Here is a 27472-nt window from a genome sequence, read left to right as displayed (position 1 = left end):
GCATTATAATCTTACGATTAATCCCACTGTTCGTTGGTAAAGGGTAACCCAAGAGTTGGAGGTGAGTGGTGATGAAGAGCTGCATTCCCTCTAGTCTTACACTGGTAAATTATGGACGGGTAACGAGGATAGCCCTCGTGTAAATTTTTGCGAAATTCAAAACAAACAAACAATCTGACATTGACAATGTTTGATACGAGTACATGTAATAGGAGTAGAAGGACGTAGTATAGGTTTTCTATCCCTTTAATTAAAATTAAAAGTTTTAAAAAGGTGTCATTTTTTCACGTTTCACCTTTTAGACGCAATGTAGCACTCAAATGAGTTACTAACTTTCTTTAAGTAGTAAGTAGAGTCTTGTATAAAAGCAAGAGCCTTTTTGTCCGGTTCTCTTGATTGTCTGCAATTAGTTTGTTTTGTTTTTAATTAGGCACAAAGCTACACAATGGGCTATCTATGCTCTGCCCACCCGGGCATCGAAACCCGGTTTCTAGTGTGTAAGTCCGCAGACATACAACTGTGCCACTGGGGGGCCTGTTTGCAATTAAGCACGAAGCTACACCAAAAGGCTATCTCTGCTCTGCCCACTACAGATATCGAAACCCAATTTCTAACACTGTATATCTGCAGACATACTGCTGTGCCACTCAGTGGTATCTTGAAGGAACAGCAAAACAGTTAGAAATTCAGCAATTATATTTGACGAATAATATAAGCACTGAAGCCCTTAGTTTGTACACCTTCCGGTAGTTTAAGTGACATAACTGTCACACAGCATTAGCTTGGATATGCTATGGAGTCAAGACAAATTGAATATTGAAGTTAATGTTTGCACTAGGAATTTCAGATTTCTGTGTATTTAGATCTTTTAAGTTTTTATTTGAAGTTCTTAATGTTCTAGGATTACAATTATTAAAGTTATTGTGCAGTGTTAGTAGTTTAACTGAGTGTTTACCCTTAACATTCGTCCTCGTCTGATAGAGTAGTAGTAAGCTTTCACTGTCACTTTCTTTGCTTATGTCTGCCTTAATCGAACGAGTTTTAAAGTGTGTTTACCATTAAGTGTGAAACGTTATTAGAAAGACGTTTGTTTCGCTGTTGTTAGATCCATTTTTCCGAAGTAAAGCTGTTTGGGTGAAATCCAAGTTTAAAGATTTATTTCTAATAGATTATTTAAACTTAACTTGAGATACCTGAGGATGACAAAATATTGTTGTACAATAAAGTTGTTTTCATTACTCACTCAAACCTTCTCCAAACTTTTACTTTTAAAAACTTATTTCATCAAATTCTAGTTTGTTCTACTTTACTTACAAAGGAAGAATATACACTAGAAAGAATCACATTACATATCATTATAGTTCTTACTAGCTTTTCACTCTAAAATACACACTGATTACTCGCTCCGTTGCTTATTGTGTTGTAAATTGTGAGAGTGTTACTAAATATCTGCTATTTGTGTGAACTTGTGTCTCGTCTCTTTATTCATGTCTCGGCTGTTGTAACTCGAGGAGAAATATACATTTAAACTCGATACCTGAGAATCTTCGATTATTATTGGACCTAACTTTTCTGTTCTGTTGGTTATGCGTAAGACACCTCAAAATCACAAACTTGGAGATTACTTAGCTTTTCTTCCAAACACATACTCAAAAATAATTCACTTATCAAAGAAACCGTCCCAAGTTTTAAAATCACAATATTCTGACGTTTTAAATATAGTGTATACTTACATCACAGATCTCCTTGAATATTATATATACGTGTTGTCAGTCACTGTACATATAAATAAATATATAAACGTAAGTTACAATTCTTTGACAGATTGCTTAGGCAGAGTATTCATGATGAAACTTTGTAAAATGGACGGCAAATGCCTGTTGTGGAGACACAAGTGTGAAGGAAGACTTTCGAAACGTTGTTCTCTACACTTGTGTCTCAACAACAGGCAGTTGCCGTCCATTCTGCAAAGTTTTATTGTCTAAGTTACAATACTTTTCAGCTTTAATAACAGAATGGTGTTGCTGAGAACTTCAAATACGCTCGATCAACGTACACTTTCTGACAAGTAAACATTCATATGCCAAGGTAGAAGTAACACATAGTGTGTGATTATGCGTTAGACGAGTGCGACTTTAGTTATGTTATAATTACTGTACTATCATTACGTAAGCCGATGACGAGTTTAATCTATGTATCAACTGGTGAATCAATTAGGACTGTTTCTTTGTCAGATAACTTTTTTAAACTTATTAAACAAATTACAGCTTTCAATCCTTTAACTTAAAAAAGAATAGATGAGGTATATTGAAAACAAAATAAAACTATAATTGCTTTTAAATATCGTGTTAGGTTTTAGTGTAACAAACAGTAATAAAATATTTGTTCAGTACGTAAAATTAATATTTTATCTTTATAGGTTTTTGTAACTTATATCTGGAAATGTTTTTTAACGTAAGATAGATTTAGCCCTTAGGAAATTTTTTTTTTTTTTTTCCACATTACCTTTTCTCTTCTGCCGGTAGTGTATAGGAACGTAGGAAAAACCCTTCTTGGGATTCTTGTAATTGGTAACTGAACTGCAGCTGTAACATATATTTCACCGAAGGTTCTAGAAAAATGTCGAATTCTATGTACAACTGCTCATGTTCCTCGTTATCCAAACTCTTTACCACTGAGACGTACTTTTCATCTGGATTGAGAAATGCTTGGATAGTCGTATTCATATTTTTTTTGTGAATAACGAGGAAATTAGTTGGTTCCGTAACTTCTAAAGTTATATTCACTCTTCCCTCGTTGCAGAAGGTGGTTAGGTTTGGATGCATAAAAATGGAATAGTGTAGAGGTTTTATAAATTGTGGAAGTCGAAACTCCTCCCAAGGAAAATCGTCTTCCTGAACGGGGTATTCTGTTGTATCAAACAAAGCACTTTCCGACATATTTGCAAAGACATCCTGGCAATGTATTTTTTGCAAAGCAAAAGTGGCGATTATGACAATATAGAGCATTGTGTCTTGAACAGTACACTCTCTACAGATATTTATTTTGTTTAAACACAGTTCTTTCTGGAAGGTTGAAGGTTAATTGTGATTGTTATTCACCTGAAAAAAAAGAGTGTATGACATTAATATCTCATAAAAAACACAAGCAATAATTAATTAAGTTCCTTATTCGAGCATGCAATGTATGATGTACCGTATGGATTTCGTGCATTGTTTTTAACCACTCTCATCACACTGATTTTTACATACATTATTGTTGTTACCTGGCAACACGTCAGGTTGTATCAAATATGGCACTCTGAAGTTAACAAATGGTTTAACTTGCATGTTACGTTTAGGAAAATAACTAAAATCTAGGTAACCTAGCATTATACCATTATTTTTCATTTATTATACTAATTCGTTTTAGCAAAAAAAAAAGTCATCACCAATTTAATTCACTCGCCAGAAACATTTTATTAGCGAAGTAATAACTTTGTAACTTGTATATTTTATATATAAGATACAATACAATATCATTTTCTTCATTTAATTTCTTTCCAATAACAACTGTCTAAACCTTTTGCAGCCCGCATAACATACCTGCAAATATTAATCCAGGTGAAAGCCTATTACATCACAATTGTTTGTTTGTTGAATTTCGCACAAAGCTACACGAGGGCTACCTGCACGAGCCGTCCTAATTTACTAGTATAAGACTAGAGAGACAACCACCCACCGCCAACTCTTGGGCTACTCTTTTACAAACGAATAGTTATACTGTTATACTTATAGTGTTAAATCTTTATTTCGAAATTCCCACCTATTCACTACAGTTGTAAAAAAATTTCGAGTGTAAGAATCAACAACATATGTGTTTACAAAAAGGCTAGCGTATCGTCAATGTTGTTGTACAGGCTGAAAGTTCTGGAAACTCTCCTCACGCCTATAAATGTAATCAATAGGATGCACCAAGGGACAATATATATATTATTGATTTGCTACAGTTGATATACTATAACCCTCGGAAGCTATAAATGTGATTAATGCTTATCAGTTAGGAACTTTAGATATTGACCAGAACCTTTTATAGATTTCAAGCATTATATACCAGCGAATTAACATTTATGACGACATTACATAACTTCAGCTGTGAAAAACTCGCGTGTGATCAGCGAAAAGTTATCTCGCTCCCAGTTAAGTAAATTGTATCTACATCAAATCCAGATTAGTTCATTCATCGTGAACCCATGACAAAATATCAAGGGGTTTTCGGATGAGATAGAAGACTCAAAATTGTTTCTAAGTTTGCAAAACTTGCATAAATCATTATTAGTAATAACTGATATTATAAATTGTATTATTATTTGGATATTAAAATATATTTTATTCAAAGAGAGAAATCGGTAAGTATCAATCTTGCTGGCAAATATCATATCGACTTTATTTAACTTCTAAATCAAAACTCAATTCAAACTATTTGATGTTGTATTGTAAGACGTAACACTGCGTATGTGGTTTTCTTATAGCAAAACCACAGTGGGCTATCTGCTAAACCCACCGAGGGGAATCGAACCCCTGATTTTAGCGTTGTAAATCCGTAGACTTACCGATGTACTAGCGGGGGGGCGTAAAATGAAATAAAACAAAACAAATTCTGTATTTGAAACACGATGACATATATTAAAAACTATGTGGTATTTATTTTAGTTCAACTATTGAAGTAAACATGTTGTTTTTGAATTAAGCACAAAGCTACACAAAGGGCTATCTGTGTTCTGCCCACCACGGGTATCGAAACCCGGATTTTAGCGTTGGAAGATAGCCTTCGAGTAGCTTTGTGCGAAAATTAAAAAAACAAACAAATAAACATTGTTCTTTCCCACTTTTCTTTTTCAGCATACTGATATTCCATGTAATGATTGTTTTTGTTTTTGAATTTCGCACAAAGCTACACGAGGGTTAGCTACACTAGCCATTCCTAATTTAGTAGTGTAAGACTAGAGGAAAGGCATCTAGTCATCACCACCCACCGCCAACTCTTGGACTACTCTTCTATTTAAGAACAGTGGGATTGACCGTAATGTTATAACGCCCCACGGCTGAAAGAGCGAGCATGTTTGGTGCACGGGAATTCGAACCCGCAACCCTCAGATTACGAGTCGAGCACCTTAGCAAACTGGCCATGCCAGGCCGTAGTTTTAAATTAAAGTGGGCCTAATATACATTAAGCCCCGTTATCCATTGTGAGAAAATTACAATTTACAATCTTTCATAAAGGCTTGCAGTTGCTATATAGTTGCGAAATATATTCCATCTCTTGTATGTTATTTTCCTTATTGTTAAAGGAGAGATTATATTTCATACAAGTAGGAATCAAGATTAAAATTAAAGGTGAAACTACGATAATGGTACAATCAATCTGTTGGCCTAGCTAGCCTAGTGATGATAGTTTAGTACAAATTATAATCTAAACATATTAACTCAAGTTATCTATTGTATTCTAAAAATAAATTTAAATTAAATGAAACGTTTATAAAAAACTGGGGAGAATATTAACCCCAACTTCATAAAGACAAAAACTCCTAAGAGTTTATCTTCCTCACATTATGGTTGAACGTTGAACTAATAACCGACCATGGCTGTCAGTGACCATCCATAGATAATTATCAAACGATATATGTGAATGCTACTTACACTAATAAATAGTGTATTACAATAATTTCATAATCTTATGCACATTTTACCAAGAAATCAACAAAAAAGAAACGGGTCATACCAATTACAACATGACACTGCCCAACGTCGTCCGTGAATTTTATCGTACTAACCGTATAAAGAAACACATATTCTCCTATAGTCTGTAAACCTCATCAAAGATGGGAAGGCCAACGGAAAATATAATTCAAATAACGATATCATTAGAGGCGTCATTAGGTTATTATTAAAAGATTTGGGGTTCGGGAACATAAGGGTGATAATTTTCAGTATTTCAATATGATATTAATCATGGTTTTATATTCTGGTTTTCCAAAACACCAATTGGCGATTCGGGACACAGTAAAATAGAATCACGTCAGGGTCTTCAGTTGCCAGTGCCTAGCGACATCTCTGGATGTCATTATTAGAAAATATTAGTAATAATAACCAATTCCTACAATTTTGAATATCGTAAGAGCGCATGCTCAGGTCTTGATATGAGTGGACTTTGCTATCTATATATAAAAGTAAGAATTTATTCGTTTGTTTGCTTAAGCCCCCCAGTGGCTCAGCGACATGCCTGCAAATTTACAACGCTAGAAACCAAGTTTCGATACCCGTGGTGGGCAAAGCATTGATAGCTTAACTTTAAACAAACAACCTGTTTGCTTGTTAGTTATTCGACGCTTTCACTACGCAGGTCACACTTCCCTCACGTGAAGGTGAGTAAAACCGCAATTTTTCGTTAACATACGCATCTATCGTCTGCTGGAAAACCGGTAATTTTATCATTAACATACAGAGGCGTAGATTTTTTACACCCGATGGGGGGTATGATCTTTGCAACCACTTATGTGGACTGTTCAATTTGCAAATTGGTAATATCTGATTATGTGAACCTAAAAGCTGTAAACATGCAGTCACAGAGTTATCTTGTTGCCACGATACTTGCATGTATACTTAGGCCTACTGACTGACACTTACAAAGTTACGAACTATAACTTAGATCGAAAAGCTTAGAAGCACGCCTGTATTAAAGATGTACATTTCGGCTACTCAAAAAGCCAACATCTAGGCTTAATTATGTAATTCGATTGGTAAGAACACGAGAATCACAAGAACAAACACACAATTTGTAGGCCTGTGACGCAATAAAACAATTCAATAAACCAAACTGAAGGGGGGATGATTGTATACACCATGCCCCCCACATAAAATGAAGGGGGAATGTATTTCCCATCTCCCCAGGATCTACCCTCCTTTTAACATATACATTACACGAATAAATCCCATACAGACTGGACATTCTTTGGTAAACTTGAATTAACATTTAATTTAGAACATAGTATCATAGGCCTATTTAGTTATAGAACATTAATTATACATCTACTAATACATCATGTATTTAGAATGTCGCATGTGAAAAAGCAAACAGTAAACGTAACCTATAAAATAAAATTTTGCCGTCTGCTATAATCTAGACTATATGAAGAGAGTAAGGTTCAATTATAATACTTATTGTGTTGAATGAGATTAAAGTCAAGTCTGTGTAACTGGGAGAACTTTTGCATGAGGTGGGAGGTGTGTTGAATCTGAAACTGTGTTATTACTTTTATTTATTTTTATCACTATTGCAATAGACAAACTTATTTAGTGATAAATGGTGTTGTTTTGAATTTCGCGCAAAGCTGCTCGAGGCCTATCTGCGCTAGCCGTCCCAAATTTAGCAGTGTAAGACTAGAGGGAAGGCAGCTAGTCATCACCACACACCGCCAACTCTTGGGCTACTCTTTCACCAAAGAATAGTGAGATTGACCGTAACATTATAACGCCCTCATGGCTGAAAGGGCGAGCATGTTTGGTGCGACCGAGATTCGAATCCGCGACCCTCGGATTACGAGTCGAACGCCTTAACACACTTGGCCATGCTGGACCCCTATTTAGTGATAAATTATTTATTATACATCTACTAATAAATCGTATAATTAGCCCCACGTACAAAAGAAAAGTATACTGTATTAGAATTACATTATAATACTTATTATGTAAGTTGAGATTAAAATCTTAATCCAAACCATCTTGGCAGTAGTTTACGTTTTGAATCCCACGAGCTCCAGAGGGACCGACGAGACAACCTGGAGTGCTCAGAAACTTTTGTTTCTCTTCAACCCCGCACGTGTTGTGAGGTTGGGCGCGTTACAATAATACCAATGACTTGCCTTCAGGCGAGCTTAATGTAAGTCGGGAAGCACCAGAATTCGAAGTGTATATCTGGCCCGGGAGATTTATGAACGACGAGAGTAACGGGCTTGAAGATAGCGGCGTCCGAAGTTTGAGCAGAGAGATTCAGGCTAGAGTGAGTCTTGTAATCCCGTGATAGGGAAAGAATGAGATAAAGGGAGAGAGAGACGAAGGTAGCTAGATAGGGTGAGAGAATAGGAGTAGGTGATAGTCAGGATTATAGAGACAGAGTTGATAGGAGGTGGGGGAGAGAGGAGAGGAGAAGAAGAAGAGGTCCTTTCAGGGTCACAGTTCCAGGGATCTATAAACACAATGGCTAGGAATTTTGATGTGTTGGGAAACCGGAGTGCCCGGAGAAAACCACTTTCACTGGACAGGCGACAAATATTCTACCTGTTCAGTGCTCATACCTGAAAATTAAAAATTGAGAGTTTAGTGCATTCTAATGGTAGTACTATTCTATGTTACTGCTAATCCAGTTGAGTGGGAGGTGTGTTTAGCCCAGGACGAAGGGGTGTCGGTTGTGTAAGATACTTGGTGGGTTTGTGTGTTCCTGGCTCGTTTGTAATATCGGGAAGTGAGTTTGATGAAGCGAGCATGTGCTGGGAGTAGTTCATTTAATGTTTCGAGATATGTGGTGGGGTGTAATTAGGCAATCTAAACGCAATTTTTGTAATTGTGAGTATTGGTATTTAGACATGTTACGCGTTGTCGCATTGCCATACTCAAAGAGGGGTCTGATGTAAGCTTTGTAAATAGTGAGGATGGTTCTGGTACAGCAACCTTTGTTGAGGTTTAAAGTCAAGTCGGCGAATATATTTCACACTGCTTTTTTCTCTCCAGGAAGTTCCATATTTGAAAGTGGATTTTTTCTTTTTATACATTATAAAGTACAATACTGCATTTTGTTTGTAGTATATTTCATACATCAATGTTACAATCTGAATTCGATATCAAATTCGTAAAAATATATTATATTTATATTAAAACAAATTAATACATATATACATTTAAAATTTTAATATTTGGTATGTTTGGCGCGAAGGGAATGTGAATCCGCTACCCTCAGATTAGGAGTCGCATTTCTCAACACGCTTGGCGATGCCGGGCCATGATTTGTTTGGGAATTTCGCACAAAGCTACTCGAGGGCTATCTGTGCTAGCCGTCCCTAATTCAGCAGTGTAAGACTAGAGGGAAGGCAGCTAGTCATCACCACCCACCGCCAACGCTTGGGCTAATCTTTTACCAACAAATAGTGGGAATGACAGTAACATTATGACGCTTCCTTCTCCCCACACACACAGCTGAAAGAGCGATCATGTTTTGTGTGACGGAGATTCAAACCCGCGACCCTCAGAGTACGAGTCAATTGCCGCTAACGACTTCACCATGCCGAGCATAAATATATATCATCAGTTAAAGCTATTACACTTAATTTCATAAAGATTGAACAATGTAATGGAAAAGTGCGACATAATGAGCAAAACATCACATACGTTAAACATATTTATGCTTAAAAAGTTAAGCAGAATAAAATCAACTGAAACTTGGATGAACAACCCCAATAACTTAAATTTATGTAGTGTCTTTAATTTTTGGTTAAACTTGTTTCCTCGTTTGTATACATATTTTTCGATTAATCTAAGTTTAATAAGCTAATGAAATATAATATCTCAATCTCTCATAACCGTATTTAAATGAACCTGAAAGTACTTACCAAGTATACGTTTACGATACTGCAATGAATGTCAAACTGAGTGCTTCTCAAGTTCACTTAAATATGTTTTTCTTTAAAATTTCAATTGCGTAAGTGACTAAAACAGGTTGTGCTCATGTGAAAGACTTCATCACGCTAACCAGTTTATGATGTTTACGTTTGGCACTTGAAAATCTGCACGTTTGATTAAGGGTGTCCTTGATCAGGTCGTTCACTTAGTGTCTAACAAAATTTATTAATAACTGGTCCAGCACATTGGACTGAATAGGCATTTGCCCCTCCCTACACTTTTCCATTCAACATATATATAGTGTTTCTACCCTTCCAAACGTCATCAAAGTTAGACACTCCTTGACTAGCTACGACGTTTAAAAACTAATTCATCACCAGGAGAGCAATGAACTACGACCTTACAAATAAAACATATTATCACCATAGTAACAAACAACTGCTATTTTTAATCTTTCTTTTCGAGTTAGAGATTATTTCGACTTTTTTCGTATTTATAATTATAACGATTGCTTTCCTTCCTTGAACAATTCAATACTTTTAAATAGTTCCTATGATGACCAAAGTTTTGCTTCAACGTAAAAGACAGATAACACAAAACATAACTATTAATATAATTTTCAGTAACTAATATTTTAAAACCATTATATGCTTAACCTGGAATACAGCGTTGAGAGTTTTATCTATTATATACTTGGTTCGTATAATGTTTTGTGGTACACATAAAACACATAGTTTTCTGGAGAAATAGTATTTTACTTTGTTAGTAAAATCAGCGTAAAAATAACATGTTGTAACAATGATTATATTGTATTTACAACAAACAAACTAAATCTCTCGAAAAAGATCGAAACTAAAATTAAAATATAACTATTTATAAATGTTATATAATTTTATAATAATAAGTGTTCATATATGTAGAATAGAGCGTTTATAAATGACGTTTGCAGAAATACCACCTCTATTGTTAATACTAAAATTGTGCAGAAAACATAACACGTGCAACGTTTCAAAGATTAAGTACTGATATTCGTCTGTTTTGTGGTTGAGTGAGAAGCACACAGAATATATCTGTGCTGTGCTCGCCACACGGGCCATACTTTCAATTTTTTATTATAAATTCTCAAGTTCACTACTGAGTACCCTATGGGCAGTGTTATTCCCCATACAATTATATAATTTTTACACGGTTTGATTAAACAGTACTTATTATTTTGTGATATCATAATTTCCGTTCGTAAGTAAACTTTCAGGCTTACAGACACGTTAGAAATAGTAAAATTAAAATTCAACATTTCCTATTTACATTTAATTTAGGTGGCGTCAGAAGCAAATTATTTATGACCAGACCCAGATGGTCAGGGTGCTCGTCTCGTAATCTGAGGGTCACGAATTCGAATCCCCATTACACCAAATATGCTTGCCCTTTCAATCGTGTGGACATTATAATGATGGCCAATCTCACTATTCGTTGGTAAGAGAGTAGCTCAAGAGTTAGCGGTGAGTGGTGATAACTATCTGCCTTCCCTCTAGTCTTACACTGCTAAATTAGGGGCTGTTAACTTAGATAGCTCTGATGTAGCTTTGTGTGAAATTCAAAAAGAGTAGACTAGTCTATTTTTAGTAATCGTAGAGAAGTCAAAATACCACCCAAAATATTACTTATGTTTTACAATTACTTCGCCGTATTTCGGCCAATTTACATGGTACAAATATGTCTTCCTGTGGGTCCAAAGCTGTGATATAGACAAATTTTGAGTGTTTTAGAATCAAAACTGTTTGTTTGCTTTTGTTTTTTGAATTTTTCGCAAAGCTACTCGAGGGTTATCTGTGCTAGCCGTCCCTAATTTAGTAGTATAAGACTAGAGGGAAGGCAGCTAGTCATCACCACCCATCGTCAACTCTTGGGCTACTCTTTTATCAACGAATAATGGGATTGACCATCACATTATAATAACCCCACGGCTGAAAGGGCGAGCATGTTTGGTGCGACAGGTATGGAATCAAAACTGATCGTGTTTAGATTGCGAGGCGGAGACATCTTGCATTCGCAGGTGAAAGTTGGCCTCTTTAATTGATAAAATTAAACCTATTTTAATTAGTGTACTTTAGAGATGTATGTTATGAAATAAAAAAAAGAATGGTAGTAATATTTGATTTTTCTCTCTATCTGAATTAAATTCAGATTAAAGTTCATTATTATTTTTTCACATCCATATTTTAAACGTAAAAAAATCGCTGTTATTAATTAATGTATTCAAATACGTTCCTTTTTTAAAAAATCAATACTACATTGTTTTTAAAAAAGACGATTATGACAGTTAGTAGTGCTGGTCTGTGAAGGAACGGGTCCAAAGATCTCGCCGTGATGATCCTGAACATGCTTGAATCCTTCAACTATAGGTACATAATACAAATGAGAGTCAATCCCACTCTTTGCTTCAGTGACTTTATGGTAGTTGGTTTTGTTGGTTGACTGTCTTCCTTCTGGTTATGGCGCTAGACTTGTAATCTGAGGGTCACGAATTCAAATCCCTGTCACATTAAACATGCTCACCCTCTCAGTCGTGAGATGGGGCGTTATTATGTGGTTGTCAACCCCACTATTTGTTGGTAAAAGAGTAGCCCAAGAGTTTGCGGTGGGTGGTGACGACTAGCTTTCTTCCCTCTAGTCTTACTCTGCTAAATTAGGGAGGCTAGCGTAGATAGCCTCCCAAAATAGGTTTGCGCAAAATTAAAAAAACAAACAAACAAATGAAATAGTTGTATACTGTTAAGAGTTGGTAGTTTCTTTTAATAAGTACGATGCTTCAGGTCCCAAGTTTAATTTCAAATCATTTTCCTCCATGCGCAAAATTCAAAGTAAACACGCAAACAAACAATTAATGGCCAAATGCCTTAGTTTCGTACCAGAACCCTTGTTTGTAGTGTATATTTACGAAATTTGATACTTATATTTCCCTTATATCTACTACTGGTAGTTTCTTGTACTATTAGCCACCTCCAGTATGATTCGTATTATATAACAAGTAGCCAACTATTTGCTTCACATTTCCTAACTTTGAACTGATAGTTTAGAGGGAATGGAGGTAGCCACAGCACTCACACCCTCTCCCCGACTCTTGGGCTACTATAATCAAAAGTACTATTTGACCGCCATACTTATAAAGTACCCAAAGTCCCACTGTGCGGGATGCGATCTTGCGGTAAAGGGACACGAACCATTTACTAATCCATGTTAAATCCCTTCTTTTCCTAGCTGGTATTGCTGTCTAGGCACGCATACATTTCAAGTTTCTTACTGTTGTACAACTTCTAAGTGTGTATTTGCATAAACTATAAAGGTAAATACACGGTTGTATTATTAAATGACTGCTTTTTAAGCTAAATTACGAAACACAATAATCAGTTTTTTTAGTTTACAAATCATCAATTATTTGTTTTTATTATTACATAAAACATCCCAGTTTTAATCAGCTCATTTAAATTTACATTTGTCATTCTTCCATTTGATATGTCTTTAAGGAAATAACTAATTTTTTGCATAAAGTTCACAGATAATTAAATTGTGCACTTTGTTCAACTAAAATTTGGCGTGACAACTGAATTGCTGTATTTAATTTGAGTTGAGGTGTTACATTTATTTTTATAATGTCCTCACAGTTGAAGAAGGTTTTTAGCGACATATCTCAACTCGGACTTTTCAACCGTCAGCTCGGCACACTTACAACTATGTCATGCCACGCTCATGACAACTAACTGGTAATTGGTGCCACTTATAGTTGTCTTTTCTCAAAAAATAACAAGACGTCTAAAGTGAAAAGGCTTTACCTTGAGACTAAGGCTTAGTGCTAGCTCGTGATAGCGTGTATATAGATTATTGTGTGATAATTACAATATCTTGGTTGCCACCAGCTTATATTACGTGTAATGTCGATCTATGTCTTTCTGTATTATCCATGAATGGTTATAAGATACAAATATATCATGATATCACTTATGATTTCTTTTTGTCTGTAACATGCAGTACATGAATAAGATATACAAATAGCACAATTATTAAGTAGTAAAAGAATATCATCAGAATATTGAAATGTCTTGATGTGAAGTATAACCAGGTTTTGCCAGATCAAAGGAAGATATAGTATAATTAATATTTTCATTGGTATTAATAAAATAATATGATTGACTTTTAGAACTGAAATACAAATGATCCCTTTACCTAGGATAAAAGATAACTCAGGCATATAATATACAACCAGTCGGCCTGAAAATAACTAATGATTCGGGTTATAACAATAAATAAAAATGAAAGATAAGAAAAATAAAAGAAAGCATAAGTACATTGTGTTGACTGACCAACACAAGGAAAGTTTATTCCTTGTAAGAACCTTAGCCGATCATGTGTTTATAATAAAATTAATACTTTTTTAAGAAAAGTTTATTTTTAAAGAACAAAAGGTAAAAACCAATAAACGAAAGTGAAGTAATAGCTTTGAAAAATCAAATGAATGTCCCAGTCGTTAAGGTTTGGTTTGTTTTGAATTTCGCGCAAAGCTATACGAGGGCTATCTGCGCTAGCCGTCTCCCTAATTTTGCAGTGTAAGACTAGAGGGAAGGCAACTAATCATCACCATCCACCGCCAATTCTTGGGCTACTCTTTTACCAACGAAAAGTGGGATTGACCGTCACATTATAACGTTCCACACGACTGAAAGATCGTCCCTCAGTTTATGAAACGGTGTGCTTTATCCATCTAGCCATGCAAGGCTCCCTGTCGGTAAGGACAACTACCAATGAAAAATGATCAAGAATTGTCTTCTGACGCAAAACGAGATGATGAAATCAAAATAAGTTAAATAGATCTTCTGACGTAAAACAAGAAAGAATGTATAAAAAAGGAGCAAAAGCCAATTATAAAAGACACATGGCGGGCACCAATCAGATTAGGAAAGGTTCTATTAAAACCAAGTGGTTAATGAAGAAGTTTACCTTGAAAGAACAGTGGACGAGAATAGAGCTAGAAAATCATCCCCAACTGTGTCTAAACAGACATTCTGAACTTTTGCACTCACAAAGAAGAATGATAACAGTGGTACAAAAATTTGTAGAGTAAATTTCAGTTCTTGTTAGGAAACTGAAAGAAAAAGCCAATGAAAAAGACAACATTCAGAAATGTCGTAATTAATAACTGATATATAGAGGTTATTCACAAGGGAAGGAAAAATTATTATCTCGATAAAACTGGAGGAAAACCATAAACCAATCAGACATGGTTAAAGGATATATTATAATACAACAAATGTGTTCATTGATTAATCCTGGAAGTTGTGATAAGGATAATGGTGGGTGGACAAAGACGTATAACAAACCCTGGATCAGAAAACTGTGAAAAGTGTTCTACGACACTTCTTAACACTTGTGACAGAAGTGATCAACTTCTTTCACGATTCACCAAAGAGGTGTGAAGTTGTCAAATTTAACATCTGAAGCACCGCAGTTCTCACCAACAGAAATCTTCCTCCCTGTCTGCCCAACTCTATTCACTGCGAAGTAGAAAACTCTTCATCTGAAAGGTCCACTACGAAATACTGATAAGCACTAATTACTACAGAAGAGTAATCAGCAGAATCCAGTGTGCAGACCTGTGCTAGTGGGCTCACTAACTTTATCATTACGTTCAACTTAGCCACATGTCTGTTCATGAATCTCGCCATTTTAGAGTTGATCGTCCGGCTATAGACAAACATGTCAGACAGGTAGACAGCTGAACTTACAGATAAGAACTGACAGTAATAAGATCAGAAGAGATATTCAACCTGTCGCGTTTGGTAGTGTACGTTTGCCCTAAAACAAACGAACTAATATCTAGTTACACGTAAGTTACGTAAGAAATGTTATAAAAGTGTTATCATAATTTCAAAAGAAGGAATAGCTAAGAAAGACTGTTACTGAACACTTTTGAAAATAAGACACCTGAAATATTCCACTAAAATAAAACATTAAATATGTTTTTTTTATATTTCCTGTTCAATAAATTACTGTATTATCATTAGCTTTTAAGATAATCAAAGTAGAGATTCCAGTTTGTATGTAGAGATTCCAGTTTGTATGTTTGTTTGTTTTTATTTGTTGAAATTATTAAGTTCTACTATTGCAGAAACATGATTTTATATGTTCAAAGTTCTAGTTCAAAAATAAGTAAATATTAATTTATTACTCGGGCCCGGCATGGTCAGATGGTTAAAATATTCGGCTCGTAATCTGAGGGTAGCGGGTTTGAATTCCCGTCACACCAAACATATTCGCCCTTTCAGCCGTGAAAAACTGTTTTTTCGTTGGTAAAAGAATAGCCCAAGAGTTAGCGGTGGGTGGTGATGGCTAGCTGCCTTCCCTCTAGTTTTATACTGCAAAATTAGGGATGGCTAACGCAGATAGTCCTGGTGTAGGTTTGCGCGAAATTCAAAAACAAACAAACAATTTGTTACTAAAAAAAATTCTACATATTTCTAACATAGTTTGATTTGGGGATAATCCAGTCAAGATACACTTGACGATTGGTGATTATCTTATTTTAATAATTTGAGATATTTATATTGTTCGAACAAGTAAAAGCCAGTTGATTATTATCAAGACTAGCCGATTACCCATTACACAAGTTCATTGCATCCGCGTGTGACGTATTCATGACGTCTTATCTGCAACCTGAGAATGAAGAAAAATAATTTCCCTGTAACGGGAAACGAAGATAAAACGGGAAAATTGTGACCCCTATTGCAAATCTACATGTACACAGGATAAAAATTTCTTGAAGATGAGGTTTGCACATAGCGTAATAAAAGGTTTTTTCAGTATCATACATGTAAGCAAGAATTCCATTAAAATTTGAAGTTGATGATAATTATACCACGACGATGTTTAATTTGAGATTAGTTTAATCTCATTAAAAAAATCCTGGCAATTCTTTTAAATAAAGAAGTCTCACATTTTCAAAACATGTTGCTCAACGTGACAATGAAAAACTACATAAAGATTTGTGCTTCCAGTTATCTTGATTATCTTTATGAAAAAGTACAGGGAGAACCATGAAGGAAGTAAGAGTGAGTATATGATTCCTTTCAGCTCAAGAACCACAAGAGAGCTAACGGAGATCTGTTCAACGCGTGAAATCGAACCCGAGATTTTAGCGTAGTATATGAAAAACGATTCGTTGAAAATGTTTATTTGGTTCCTAAGGTAGATAAGTAAGTATTACGTAACATCATACAAATGTAGAATTTGTTTGTTTCATGAACTTCGCGCAAAGCTACAAGAGGGATATCTGCGCTAGCCATTTTTAATTTAGCAGTGTAAGACGAGAGGGAAAGCAGCTAATCATCACCACTCATCGCCAACTCGTGGGCTACTCTTTAACAAAGAATAGTGGATTGACCGTCACATTATAAAGCTTCCACGACTGAAAGGACGAGCATGTTCGGTGTAACGGAGATTCGAACCCGCGCCCCTCAGATTACAACGCGGGGCTGCAGAAATAGAAACAGAACAAATAAGTCACCAACTGGATTATTTTTACTTTGCTTATAAACTGTGTACAAAAGAATGTCTGAAAATCTTCAATATAAAAAATACATTCCGTTATTCCTCTAGGAAAAAAATCTAAGTTGTGATGTTCAAAAGAGTTCAAACTAAAATTTAAACCATAGGAAAACAAGTATTTTAACAAGTCACACAAATGTACACGAGGAGGTACAACAAACCCTTTCAAAAACAACAACCCAATTACATTGGCAACTTCGATTCGATGATTATTTCGAGATTATTATTTATAGGTATCAAGACGATACTTTGCTGGGGAATCTGGTTGTTTAAATATTTCTGTATATTCTTTACCTTTCTTTTTATACTCTTGAATAACCAAAGAAGATTATTTATTACGAAGCTGAATTTAGACATTGGATATAACTGCATGGAAAGGATTGTGTTTGTCAAGTAGTATTTTACGTTTATTTTACAAAGTGCTCAGAGCAAACATAGCTCTAAAAAAAACTCATTCGTAAATATAAGTGGTGAAATATTTAGTTTTTACATTTTCAATAACGTATTACCTGATATCCTCGGAATGAAATGACGTGATATTTTGTGAACCTATTGTGAACACAAATAGAATTCCTGTTTCAATCCATTGTTATTTGTTTTACATGTCAGCTTCAACTATCTGGTTTGCTCGATAAATTAGGAGAAATGCTGTGCATGTTTTTCTGAAAACACAAAATAGAAGTTTAACAACTGTTTAAAACTGTCACATTTTGTGCCATGTATGTGTTTTAGAACATTTCAGGCTGAGCTAGTCGAATTTAGTGTCTAAAGATATTACTGAATATTGGCCAACATATGTTTTCAAGTAGATTTCGGTGAAAGTTGGTTTTAACATTGTCAATTGGTTCTTCATTTCTCGATCTATTCATTATTCCCAGCAATCCTCTAAAGAAAGGAGGTTACAAATACTTTCCACAACTTACTCTGAGCAACTCCAGAACCCCCTCGGAAGAGGACCCGAGCCAAACTGTGTTCCGAAAATAAATCCCATCACTGCTATAGTCCAATAATGAGACTTGACTTTCATCATTATAATGCAGTCACGGCCCCAAATGCAAAAGGTAATCATCTGCTGTTTTTATTTTATTTACTTTTATTTGGTAGCGTAAAGTAAACCATGCACCTTCAGATACACAGGTCGTGAACTAATTATTAGGCTACGCCTAGCTATCGAGAACAAACAACACTGTCTGAATAAGCAAATCTGTGTCCCCCCTCTTAATGGTACAGGAGTATATATATGGGTTTACAACACTAAAAACTGGGTTTTGATATCCATGGCGGGTAGATCGCAGAGAGCTCATTGTGTACAGCTTTTGCTTAATTATAAACTAACAAAATCTGCTTATTGTTTTATAAACAGCTCTTCCTTTTGTTCAGCGATTACCTTGAGGGCTTATAACGCTGAAATCAAGGTTAAGTAATTTTATTGTCACAGCACAGGTAGGTTTATATGCAGCTGTAAGCTTAAATGAAAGAAACAATTAGAGAGGAAATAAGTAGAGTTTATACCTTCGTCACACAGCGTTGATCATATATCAGTACTGAAACGTGTCCATATGTCCGTCGTTATCAACGGATTCGGACAATTTTTATCAGGACAATGAGGGACAATATTCTACACATATCCGCCACGTTTCATGAAACTCTGTTAATATTTGCCTGAGCTATAGTACATAGATAGTGTGAGAATCCGGTCTAATGTCATAAGATAAGAGTTTTTTTTGTGACCTTGACCCTTCCTAATCAAACCACTTCTAAGTTGGATCATAGTTCAAACATATATATCAATCTTTTTCTGAATCCATTCAACCGTTTTACAGAAATATTGCTGACCAGCACATAACTTAACACACACAAGCGGAGGTAAAACATGACCTCCGTCCGTCTTCAGTGGCGGAGGTGATTGTTTTGCAAATAGTTTACGTGTGCTGCTACAGAAGGAAAGAAAACAATCTCACTACTACAGTATTGCTTGTTTTGAAAAGTAAATTTCGATAAAGTTTCAGGGGTATAAAATAATATGTAGAGAGTGAATCGCATGCATGTACAAGTATAAAGTAATCATAGAAACGATAGACTATATATACAGAGATAACTAAGGTTCTCAATAGGCATAATATAAATATGCACACTAAACGTCAACAGTCTGCTTTTAAAACATAATTGCTCCTCACTTTCATTTGTTTCTTTACCAAACAAGCTCGAAAACAAGGGATCGTAATACCAAAAATAATGAAAACAAGAATATAGGGATGATACAGCTCCACATAGATCATCCCTACGTGACTTTTAATATTAAAATTTAATGGTACATTGTAAAATGCATGCTTGACTTTAATAATACTGCGGTTGGTTTGTTTATTTTTGAATTTCGCACAAAGCTACTGGAGGGTTATCTGTGCTCGCCGTCCCTAATTTAGCAGTGTAAGACTAGAGGGAAGGCAACTAGTCATTACCACCCACCGCCAACTCTTTTACCAACGAATAGTGGAATTGACCGTAACTTTATAACGCCCCCACGGCTGGGAGAGCGAGCATGTTTGGCGCGACGGGGATGTGAACCCGCGACCCTCAGATTACGAGTCGCACGCCTTAACACGCTTAGCCATGCCGGGCCCTATGCGGTTGTAAGTTGTATGTTTTTATTGTTGGTAAGCAGCTTGTTTATTGTAATATCATGGTCATGTCAGGGCAGGCATCAATGTAGTGTAAGATACCAAAACTAGAAAGTGACCAATTCACCAAATTGCTCATCTTGTTTTAGTCGAGATAATTCTACAATTACTTTATCACTGACGTCGGTTTAAATTTAAATCCACTCTATGTGTTTCCTGGCAGTGCACGATTTTATCACGTAGACGTATTAACTTGTAGTAATTCTTAAAAATCACAGTTCTCACGCAAACCATGTATCATTACCCCTTGAAATTAACTTTCTTACAGAGAAACGGCATTTCTTTGAAAAGCTTAAGCACAGGGTAAAACACGAATTACCATCCAATAACAGATGAACATGAGATGACTTTAACAATGCAGTATACTCAATGCTTTGTACATTCTTCAATCAGTGTATTTATGGAGCCAACCTCTATATTATGTAATTAAAGGAGTAAAAAGAAAGCAACGCAAATAATGTTAAATTATATTACACACATTCATAGAATACAATAAATTTTAGTCAGATGGTAAAACACATTACAAAACAAGTAGAAAACATTTTGTAAATGTACAACAATGTACGGATTGCAGTACCCAAAACAATACAAACAACAACATAGGGATGATACAGCAAAACATAGATCACCCCTGCATGATTTTCAATATTAAAATTTATTTTAATGTTACACTGTAAAATGCATAATTGATTTTAATAATACTGAAGTTGAAAGCTATATATTCCTGACTGTTGGTATACAGCTTATTTCTAATATCATTATCATGTCAGAGTAGGCATCAATGTATTGTAACTCAAAGTCTAGAACTTATGTACAAGTAAAACCAAGTTCAGTCAAAACTTGTCTTGATTATTAAAGATTCTCGCTACGAGGTCGGTCAACTTAACTGACCTCGTTACCACTTTATACTCATACATTTTACAGTGTAACATTAAATATTAATATTGGATTTCATATGGGGATGATAAACTTATAGCTGCTTCATTCCTCTTATATTCTTGTTTGAATTATTTTTGGCACTGCCATCTCTGCATCATTTTACATTTGCAAAATGTTTCATTACTTGTATATATATTCACTGCTCTTTGTGACAGCTGACAATTACATGCATTGAATCCATTTCTGCATTTTAAGTGTGAATTTTTCTTAGAAATAGGCGACGATAATATCCCCAATTTTTACATTTTCATTAATCGCTTAAAAGATTTTTCAAAATTGCGCCCTATTTGTGTAGTCACTGTAGTATTACTGATGTTTGGAGTTATTGTAAAGGAAAAATAAACAGACTCGAAATGGGACATAAACGAAACATCAAGATTTATTTTGGAGTCTGGGATATACAAGTTCTCTGTACTAACAGACAGCTGATATGCAATTCTAAAAAATCTAAGACAATAAGGATATGTTTTAATTTACTATTGTGACAAGAGTTTAAAAGTTACATACGAGTGTGAGAATAATATTCCCAAAAACATTTGGAAAACGCAATCTCAGCGGGATTTTAAAACGGAAAGTATTCTATTTTTGAAACGAAAAAAAAACGTAAACGCAATTTGTCTTTTAGTGTATTATATATTTTATATTAAGTGTTTTTCAACGGAATTAGACGATGTTTACTTTGGATCAAAGAACATATATTTTCAGTTACTAATTAAAAACACAAAAATAACAACTAGATTCAGCTGCTGTAAAAATACTAAACAATTTAAACGAATTAATATACTTTTAATGATATCTGAACTGGATAATATACCATATTAACCATTAACTTCGATAAAAATTTAAAATTAAAAAAAATATATATCATTACAGCACAGCTAAGCAATTAGTATTAAATGGATTTTACTTTAAGCTTGTACGTGTGATAAGGTTGTTTCTCAATTCAAAATAAAGACAAATATGACTATTAAGTTTAAATATTTTTTAGCAACAAACTAAATTTTGTGTCTGGTGCTAGTCTGTTTGGTTTTAAAATTCATACAATGCATCTGATTTTAAAATTAAGAAACTATTTCATTATTCGGGCTTAGTATTTAAAATTTTATAGTTTTTGGTTCAACACTTTCTCTGTGCTCTATCCATCATAAAAATTAAAAAAAATTAAAATAGAAGATATTAATATGTGATAACAACTATAAGGTGAAAAAATCAAAACTATTGGATATCTTTATATCACAAACTTTTTCAATTGAATAACAATAAAAATAATAACACTGTAATCATGTGAGAGGAAGAATGTTTTCTCATACAGAATATATTATATACATAACCACTTGCATTTAGTATAATACATAATCATTTTAGTATTTTCAATATACAATTAAGAGACCTAAATCTAAAAATATAAAAAGCTCATATAATTTTGCAGTGTTCATTAAGCTCTCTCATCACATTTGAATAAAATATTTCTATATACCTATATATAATATCGAAGCAGAAATAGATTGAAACGTCCGAGTTGGAAATTATGGAGAATATCACACACGCACACACCACAGGGTTGAGAAATTAGCAGCGCCGTCTATCACAATGAGAGCGAAAGTGGGAACAATGAGAGCAAACCGATCAAACACAACAGAGTGAATAGTAATTACGTATTTCAAGCCCCTTACACATTTGTTGTTTGGCAATCTTTCCTGAAAGGAAAATAAAATTGTATAGTTACTATCTCTTAAGCAGTTGAATTAATATAAATTCATATAAAAAATAAAATAAAAATAACTAAACTGTTTTAGTCTTTTTGCAATAGTCTTACTAGAAACACATTCATTTAGTTAAGAATACCTGTTGACACTTGCTACCCTAAGAACTTTATCACACACACAGGCGTTGAAATCGTACATATTTACAAAGCAGAACATTAACTTATTATGGTTACTACGTTTCAACTTAAGGTCACGAGATTTTGGATGGAAAATGTAAACAATATCTATCATCTTTCCACTATTCCTTTCCCTGATATTAGCAAGTGAATATTTTTTATTTTAAACTACATTTTGTATAAAAAAAACAACAAAAATAAAATACTAATTTGATAGATCCTTTATCTGCAACCAGTATGTCTTCACTTATTCCATTGTCCTCTGAATTTAAATTATTTAAATTTCATGAAAATTATTTTTGTTTTAATAATAGATTTTCCGTAATTCAGCTGAGCAGATTTCGAAAATAATATTCTTTTTTTTCAAAAATCACGTAAGAATTTTTACAAATCAGGAAGTAAAACACTTACTTAGATCAAATTATTATTTCTTTCACCACAATGAACAACTTTGATATTGTGTTTGCTAACAAAAATAGAAATAAACTAAAGAAAAGGAAATAACACTGATGTCAAATTAATATACATCCTCATTCACTCTGATGTCTTTGTGAACTCTACGTCTTATTTAGTCTCAAAACTACGTGTTGTGGTCTCTCTTTTATGTATCGTGTTTCGAGCATGTCGTTTCAGTGACCAGCAGTAACCAGCCATTATGTTGGTGTTCCCCCTTCCCTAATTTCTCCCTTCTATTTCCTTGATATCTTGATGAAACCTTTTCCTTGCATTACGCTCACTCCACCAGGATATTCAGGGAAATAGTCAATATGTGATTATAAGAAATTAACTTTCAAGCTCATATTCGAACCCAACTCTTTGAAATTATCGAGCATGTTACTGACAATATTTTCATAATTTGTCCCTTAGTGTTTACTACTTGTCCCTTAGTGTTTACTACTTGTCCCTTAGTGTTTACTGCTTGTCCCTTAGTGTTTACTACTTGTCCCTTAGTGTTTACTACTTGTCCCTTAGTGTTTACTACTTGTCCCTTAGTGTTTACTACTTGTCCCTTAGTGTTTACTACACATTTGTCAACAACATCTTTAAAGGCAACCCACACTTCTTTTTTAACTTTCTTCATTGTCCTTTAGAAATGTTCATCCGAAGTAAAATTCCTAATCTGAGGCTCAACAAAAATCCATTATTTACGTTTCACTTCTGAGAGAGGTGGACATTTCTCACATTAGGTTAATGAGCAATAGGTATTTTTGCAGACTGAATGTCAGGATAAGAAAATTCCTTTTTATTTCGAGTGTTGTAGCCTTGCACTTTGTATGAGCAACAACAGCAGTCATCTTCATGGTTTCTAGGCTCACGCCAGACCATTGGAATTTCAAAAGACAAATACTTTTCTCTTATCTCTAGTCCACTGTCTCAAGTCTTCGACACTATAATACGCGTAATACGTTTTTTTGATGAATTCCGTAAAATTTTGCCTTTGTTTATTTTGCAACAAATTTAGTAAAAATATAAAAGAATATTCTATGTCTGAGTCATTTAAATCAAAAAAAATAACGCCAAAGTGTAAACACCAGCAAATACTGTCCAGAAATGACACCTTAGGCGGCCTGTTAACCATTTATATAATAGCAATTGATCTAGAAAAACTTATGGATAGTGGTTCTCAACATTTTAAACATAATGAAATGTAACCCGATTTCAATGAAAATGATTCACTCATATAAAAACACGACTTTTGTAAAAAAATTGTACGTGAAGAAGAAAAATCGATATCATTTTCGAATTCAGCATGTAAAAATATAGAGACAATGAAACCATTGCAGACTTGTCTTATTAGATTGATATTTTCCTTATGTGATAAATCTTGAATAATGCACTTTCTTTACGAAATTTCCGCGCCCCCTATCGGTCACAAACAGTGAAAGCATTCTTTTTTTTTTGTTACCTTATAAACCTCCACGCTTGTTGACCGTATGGTTTTATTATCTGCATATATCGTGTTTCATCAAATGGACAACAGTGAACTGCAAAAACAACTTTATCATCATTGGTTTGATATTGAAATAGTCATTATAATCAGTGTAACTTTATTTATTCTAAATATTTATATATTATTGTGCTAAAATTACTTTAAAATGCAACAAATTTAACGACAAAAGTTTTGTTAATTTCGCATTTAAACATTTAATGCTCTCTTATTAAATGCTGAAAATGTTACAGAACAGTCTGTTGTCTCGTGTGCAGTTCTCTGGGATAACGAGGTGCTGCTGTGAATGTTAAATTACTACTTGCCTTAGTGCTGAGTAACGGTTTTCTTTTTCTCCAGTTTGGTCTGGATATCAGATGAAGCTCTATCCAATACGGACTTTCCTCCATCTATAAATTAAAAGACATAAAAAATCAGCTATCAAATCAATATACTAGTTTATTTTCTTAAATCGTTAAAAACATTTTTAATTGAATAAAAAGTATGATTGGATTAAAAAGTTACCTTCTACCGGTGAATGATCTCGTTTATTCCCGAGTGAATTTTCCATTTCGTGGTTGGTATTTAACAGCTTCTGGTGGCCACCTACACCATTATCGTAAAATGCTCCGTCGTTCAGCTGGAAAAACTGTGGGTGTTCCCTAAAACTGTCAATCAGGGCAGCACTAACGATATCTAACAGAAGAATGAGATACTTTTTAACATATGGAGAAAGACGTGACCCGAGCGAAAATATATTTATCATTTTTGAGTAATGAAATATATTTTAAAAGTTTCGAATATCGAGTTATTTGATTTGTACGGTTGCTGAAGAGTATATAAAGTGCTACGGAAAAAAATAATAGCTGAAAACAAGCGAAGTTTATAATATTTGAATTTAAAATAATTTATTTTATAGGAAGATATTAATCATACGGACACTCATTTAAACAGCACAGCCAGCTAAACAAGAAGTGTGATTCGATGGAGAGTTCCTTACGTCATTTGTTATTGGAGACAAAATAATCTACGTATTATTTATATGCACAGTTTACTACATTTTGTAAAATCAAGTGAATTATTATCGCATTTCTTCTTTCATTGCAATTATATTTTGAGATAATGGCAATGAACATAAACGAACGTGTGAACATTATCTGATTTGTACGTTTTTCACATTCGTGCAAGAGAAATTATTTTGAGCAAATTATGTAAACGTTTATAGACGTTTAGATGGCCCGGCATGGTCAGGTTGGTTAAGGCGTACGTCTCGTAATCTGAAGGTCGCGGGTTCGCATCCCCATCGCACCAAACATACTCGCCCTTTCAGCCGTGAGTGCGTTATAATGTTACAGTCAATCCCACTATTGGTTGGTAAAAGAGTAGCCCAACAGTTGGCGGTAGATGGTGATGACTAGCTGCCTTCCCTCTAGTCTTACACTGTTAAATTAGGGACGGCTAGCGGAGATAGCGCTCGAGTAGCTTTGTGCGAAATTCCAAAAACAAACAAACGTTTAGCGCCTGGTGACCGACTTTTTTTGACACCCTGTATGAAAATTAAAATTATTTTTGAAAAACATTTAACAATCAAGCTATCGTTTAAATTAATTTAGAATATTTATTATGGTTGCAAATGAGAATGAATTTCATAAAGTGTGGATTTGTGAAACTTGATTTCTTTATGAAATCTGTTTTAATTTAAAGTTCGTCTTTTCGAATTAATATGTATGTTTTTAGAGAAAATCCATGTTGTGCTATCTGCTATGTTCGTCACAATGAATCGAACTCAGGATTCTAGCGTTGTAAATGTATATTATTATCGAGTAACTGCAGAAAATAATTTATGTAACTACAATATTAACGTCACATAATTTATAAATCAGCTAGTTTACCGTTAACTTATGAACTGCTTAATGTAACATCTCTTCTTGCCTTCCAAACTACTTTAAATTAACTATTACCCCTCGCCTAGTCCTCCGGTGGGTAAATATGCGGGTTTACAATCCTACAACCCTAAGTTTGAATACCCGCGGTGAACACAACAGACAGCCTAATGTGTCTTTGCTTTAAAATAACAACAACAACAACACAAACCCTCCGAATAAGATATATTTCTTCGCAATGATAATTCAAATCACCCCTTCCTACCTAAAATTGTCTGTTCCATCTCCCTGGAGATCCTGTTGGTTGCTACCTGGACCTCAAGAAAGTTGCTAAACCTGGAAAGCGCTTCTTCCGCTGTTGGGTCACCTATAAATGAACACATTTAACAAAGAAATCATTAGTGAAACCTTTTAACACAAATGGTATTTACATATATATATATATATATTAATAACAAAAAATGTAATATTTAACAATACTATATACTATGGGCTAAACTACTAGGGCTGAGATGTTAAAAGAAGACAAGCAGAATGGAAAGTTCCTCATATTCGTGTATGATAACCTATTTATTGTATTTTTCCTTGCGTGGCTGTACATTTAAAATCTTTGTTTTATGTCTTAATTAATGACTTGTATGTATAGTTCAAATTGTGTTTGCTGTTTTTCATTCATTCAAAAATAATTGAAAAAACAAACCTCGTGCTATTACTTTTTATTTGACACTCGAGGTATTTCAAACTGTAACTTAATAAAATAGGTCAGAGACTCCTAGGGTTAAGATACATGTGTCCCTAATTTTAAACTACTAACTGGAAGGGAAAGAAAAGAAGCCAATCAGCTCTCTCTTCCACTTCAAGTCAATACTGGAACTGACTGTTGCTTTCATAACGCTGAAAGCGCTAAGCATGTTCAA

General features: G+C 34.4%; 2 protein-coding genes across 4 annotated transcripts in view; both read right to left on the bottom strand.

Moving 5' to 3' along the window:
• Positions 1-9688, bottom strand: part of LOC143225082 (glutamyl aminopeptidase-like) — a 58892-nt gene extending 49204 nt beyond the window's left edge. Inside the window, exons 1-2 of one of the 3 annotated variants that reach the window (XR_013013603.1) lie at positions 9641-9688; positions 2506-3101 (exon numbers count right to left, since the gene is read on the bottom strand). Coding sequence is in view for 2 of the 3 variants with exons in the window: in XM_076453812.1 (XP_076309927.1) it covers positions 2506-3008 (503 nt within the window). In the remaining variant the exon portion in view is untranslated. The remainder of the gene's footprint in view (positions 1-2505; positions 3102-9640) is intronic. The other 2 variants (XM_076453812.1, XM_076453810.1) reach the window with 2 other exon arrangements.
• An 11539-nt stretch (positions 9689-21227) lies between these two features.
• Positions 21228-27472, bottom strand: part of LOC143225081 (uncharacterized) — an 89716-nt gene continuing 83471 nt past the window's right edge. Inside the window, exons 10-13 of the mRNA XM_076453809.1 lie at positions 26821-26922; positions 25198-25368; positions 24999-25082; positions 21228-22560 (exon numbers count right to left, since the gene is read on the bottom strand). Of these exons, the coding sequence (XP_076309924.1) occupies positions 25000-25082; positions 25198-25368; positions 26821-26922 (356 nt within the window). The 3' untranslated portion in view covers positions 21228-22560; position 24999. The remainder of the gene's footprint in view (positions 22561-24998; positions 25083-25197; positions 25369-26820; positions 26923-27472) is intronic.

The sequence above is a fragment of the Tachypleus tridentatus genome, chromosome 9, assembly GCF_004210375.1.
Source record: "Tachypleus tridentatus isolate NWPU-2018 chromosome 9, ASM421037v1, whole genome shotgun sequence".
NCBI lineage: Eukaryota > Metazoa > Arthropoda > Merostomata > Xiphosura > Limulidae > Tachypleus > Tachypleus tridentatus.
Note: the sequence above shows the minus strand (reverse complement) of the source record. Positions and strands in the feature narration are given on the sequence as shown.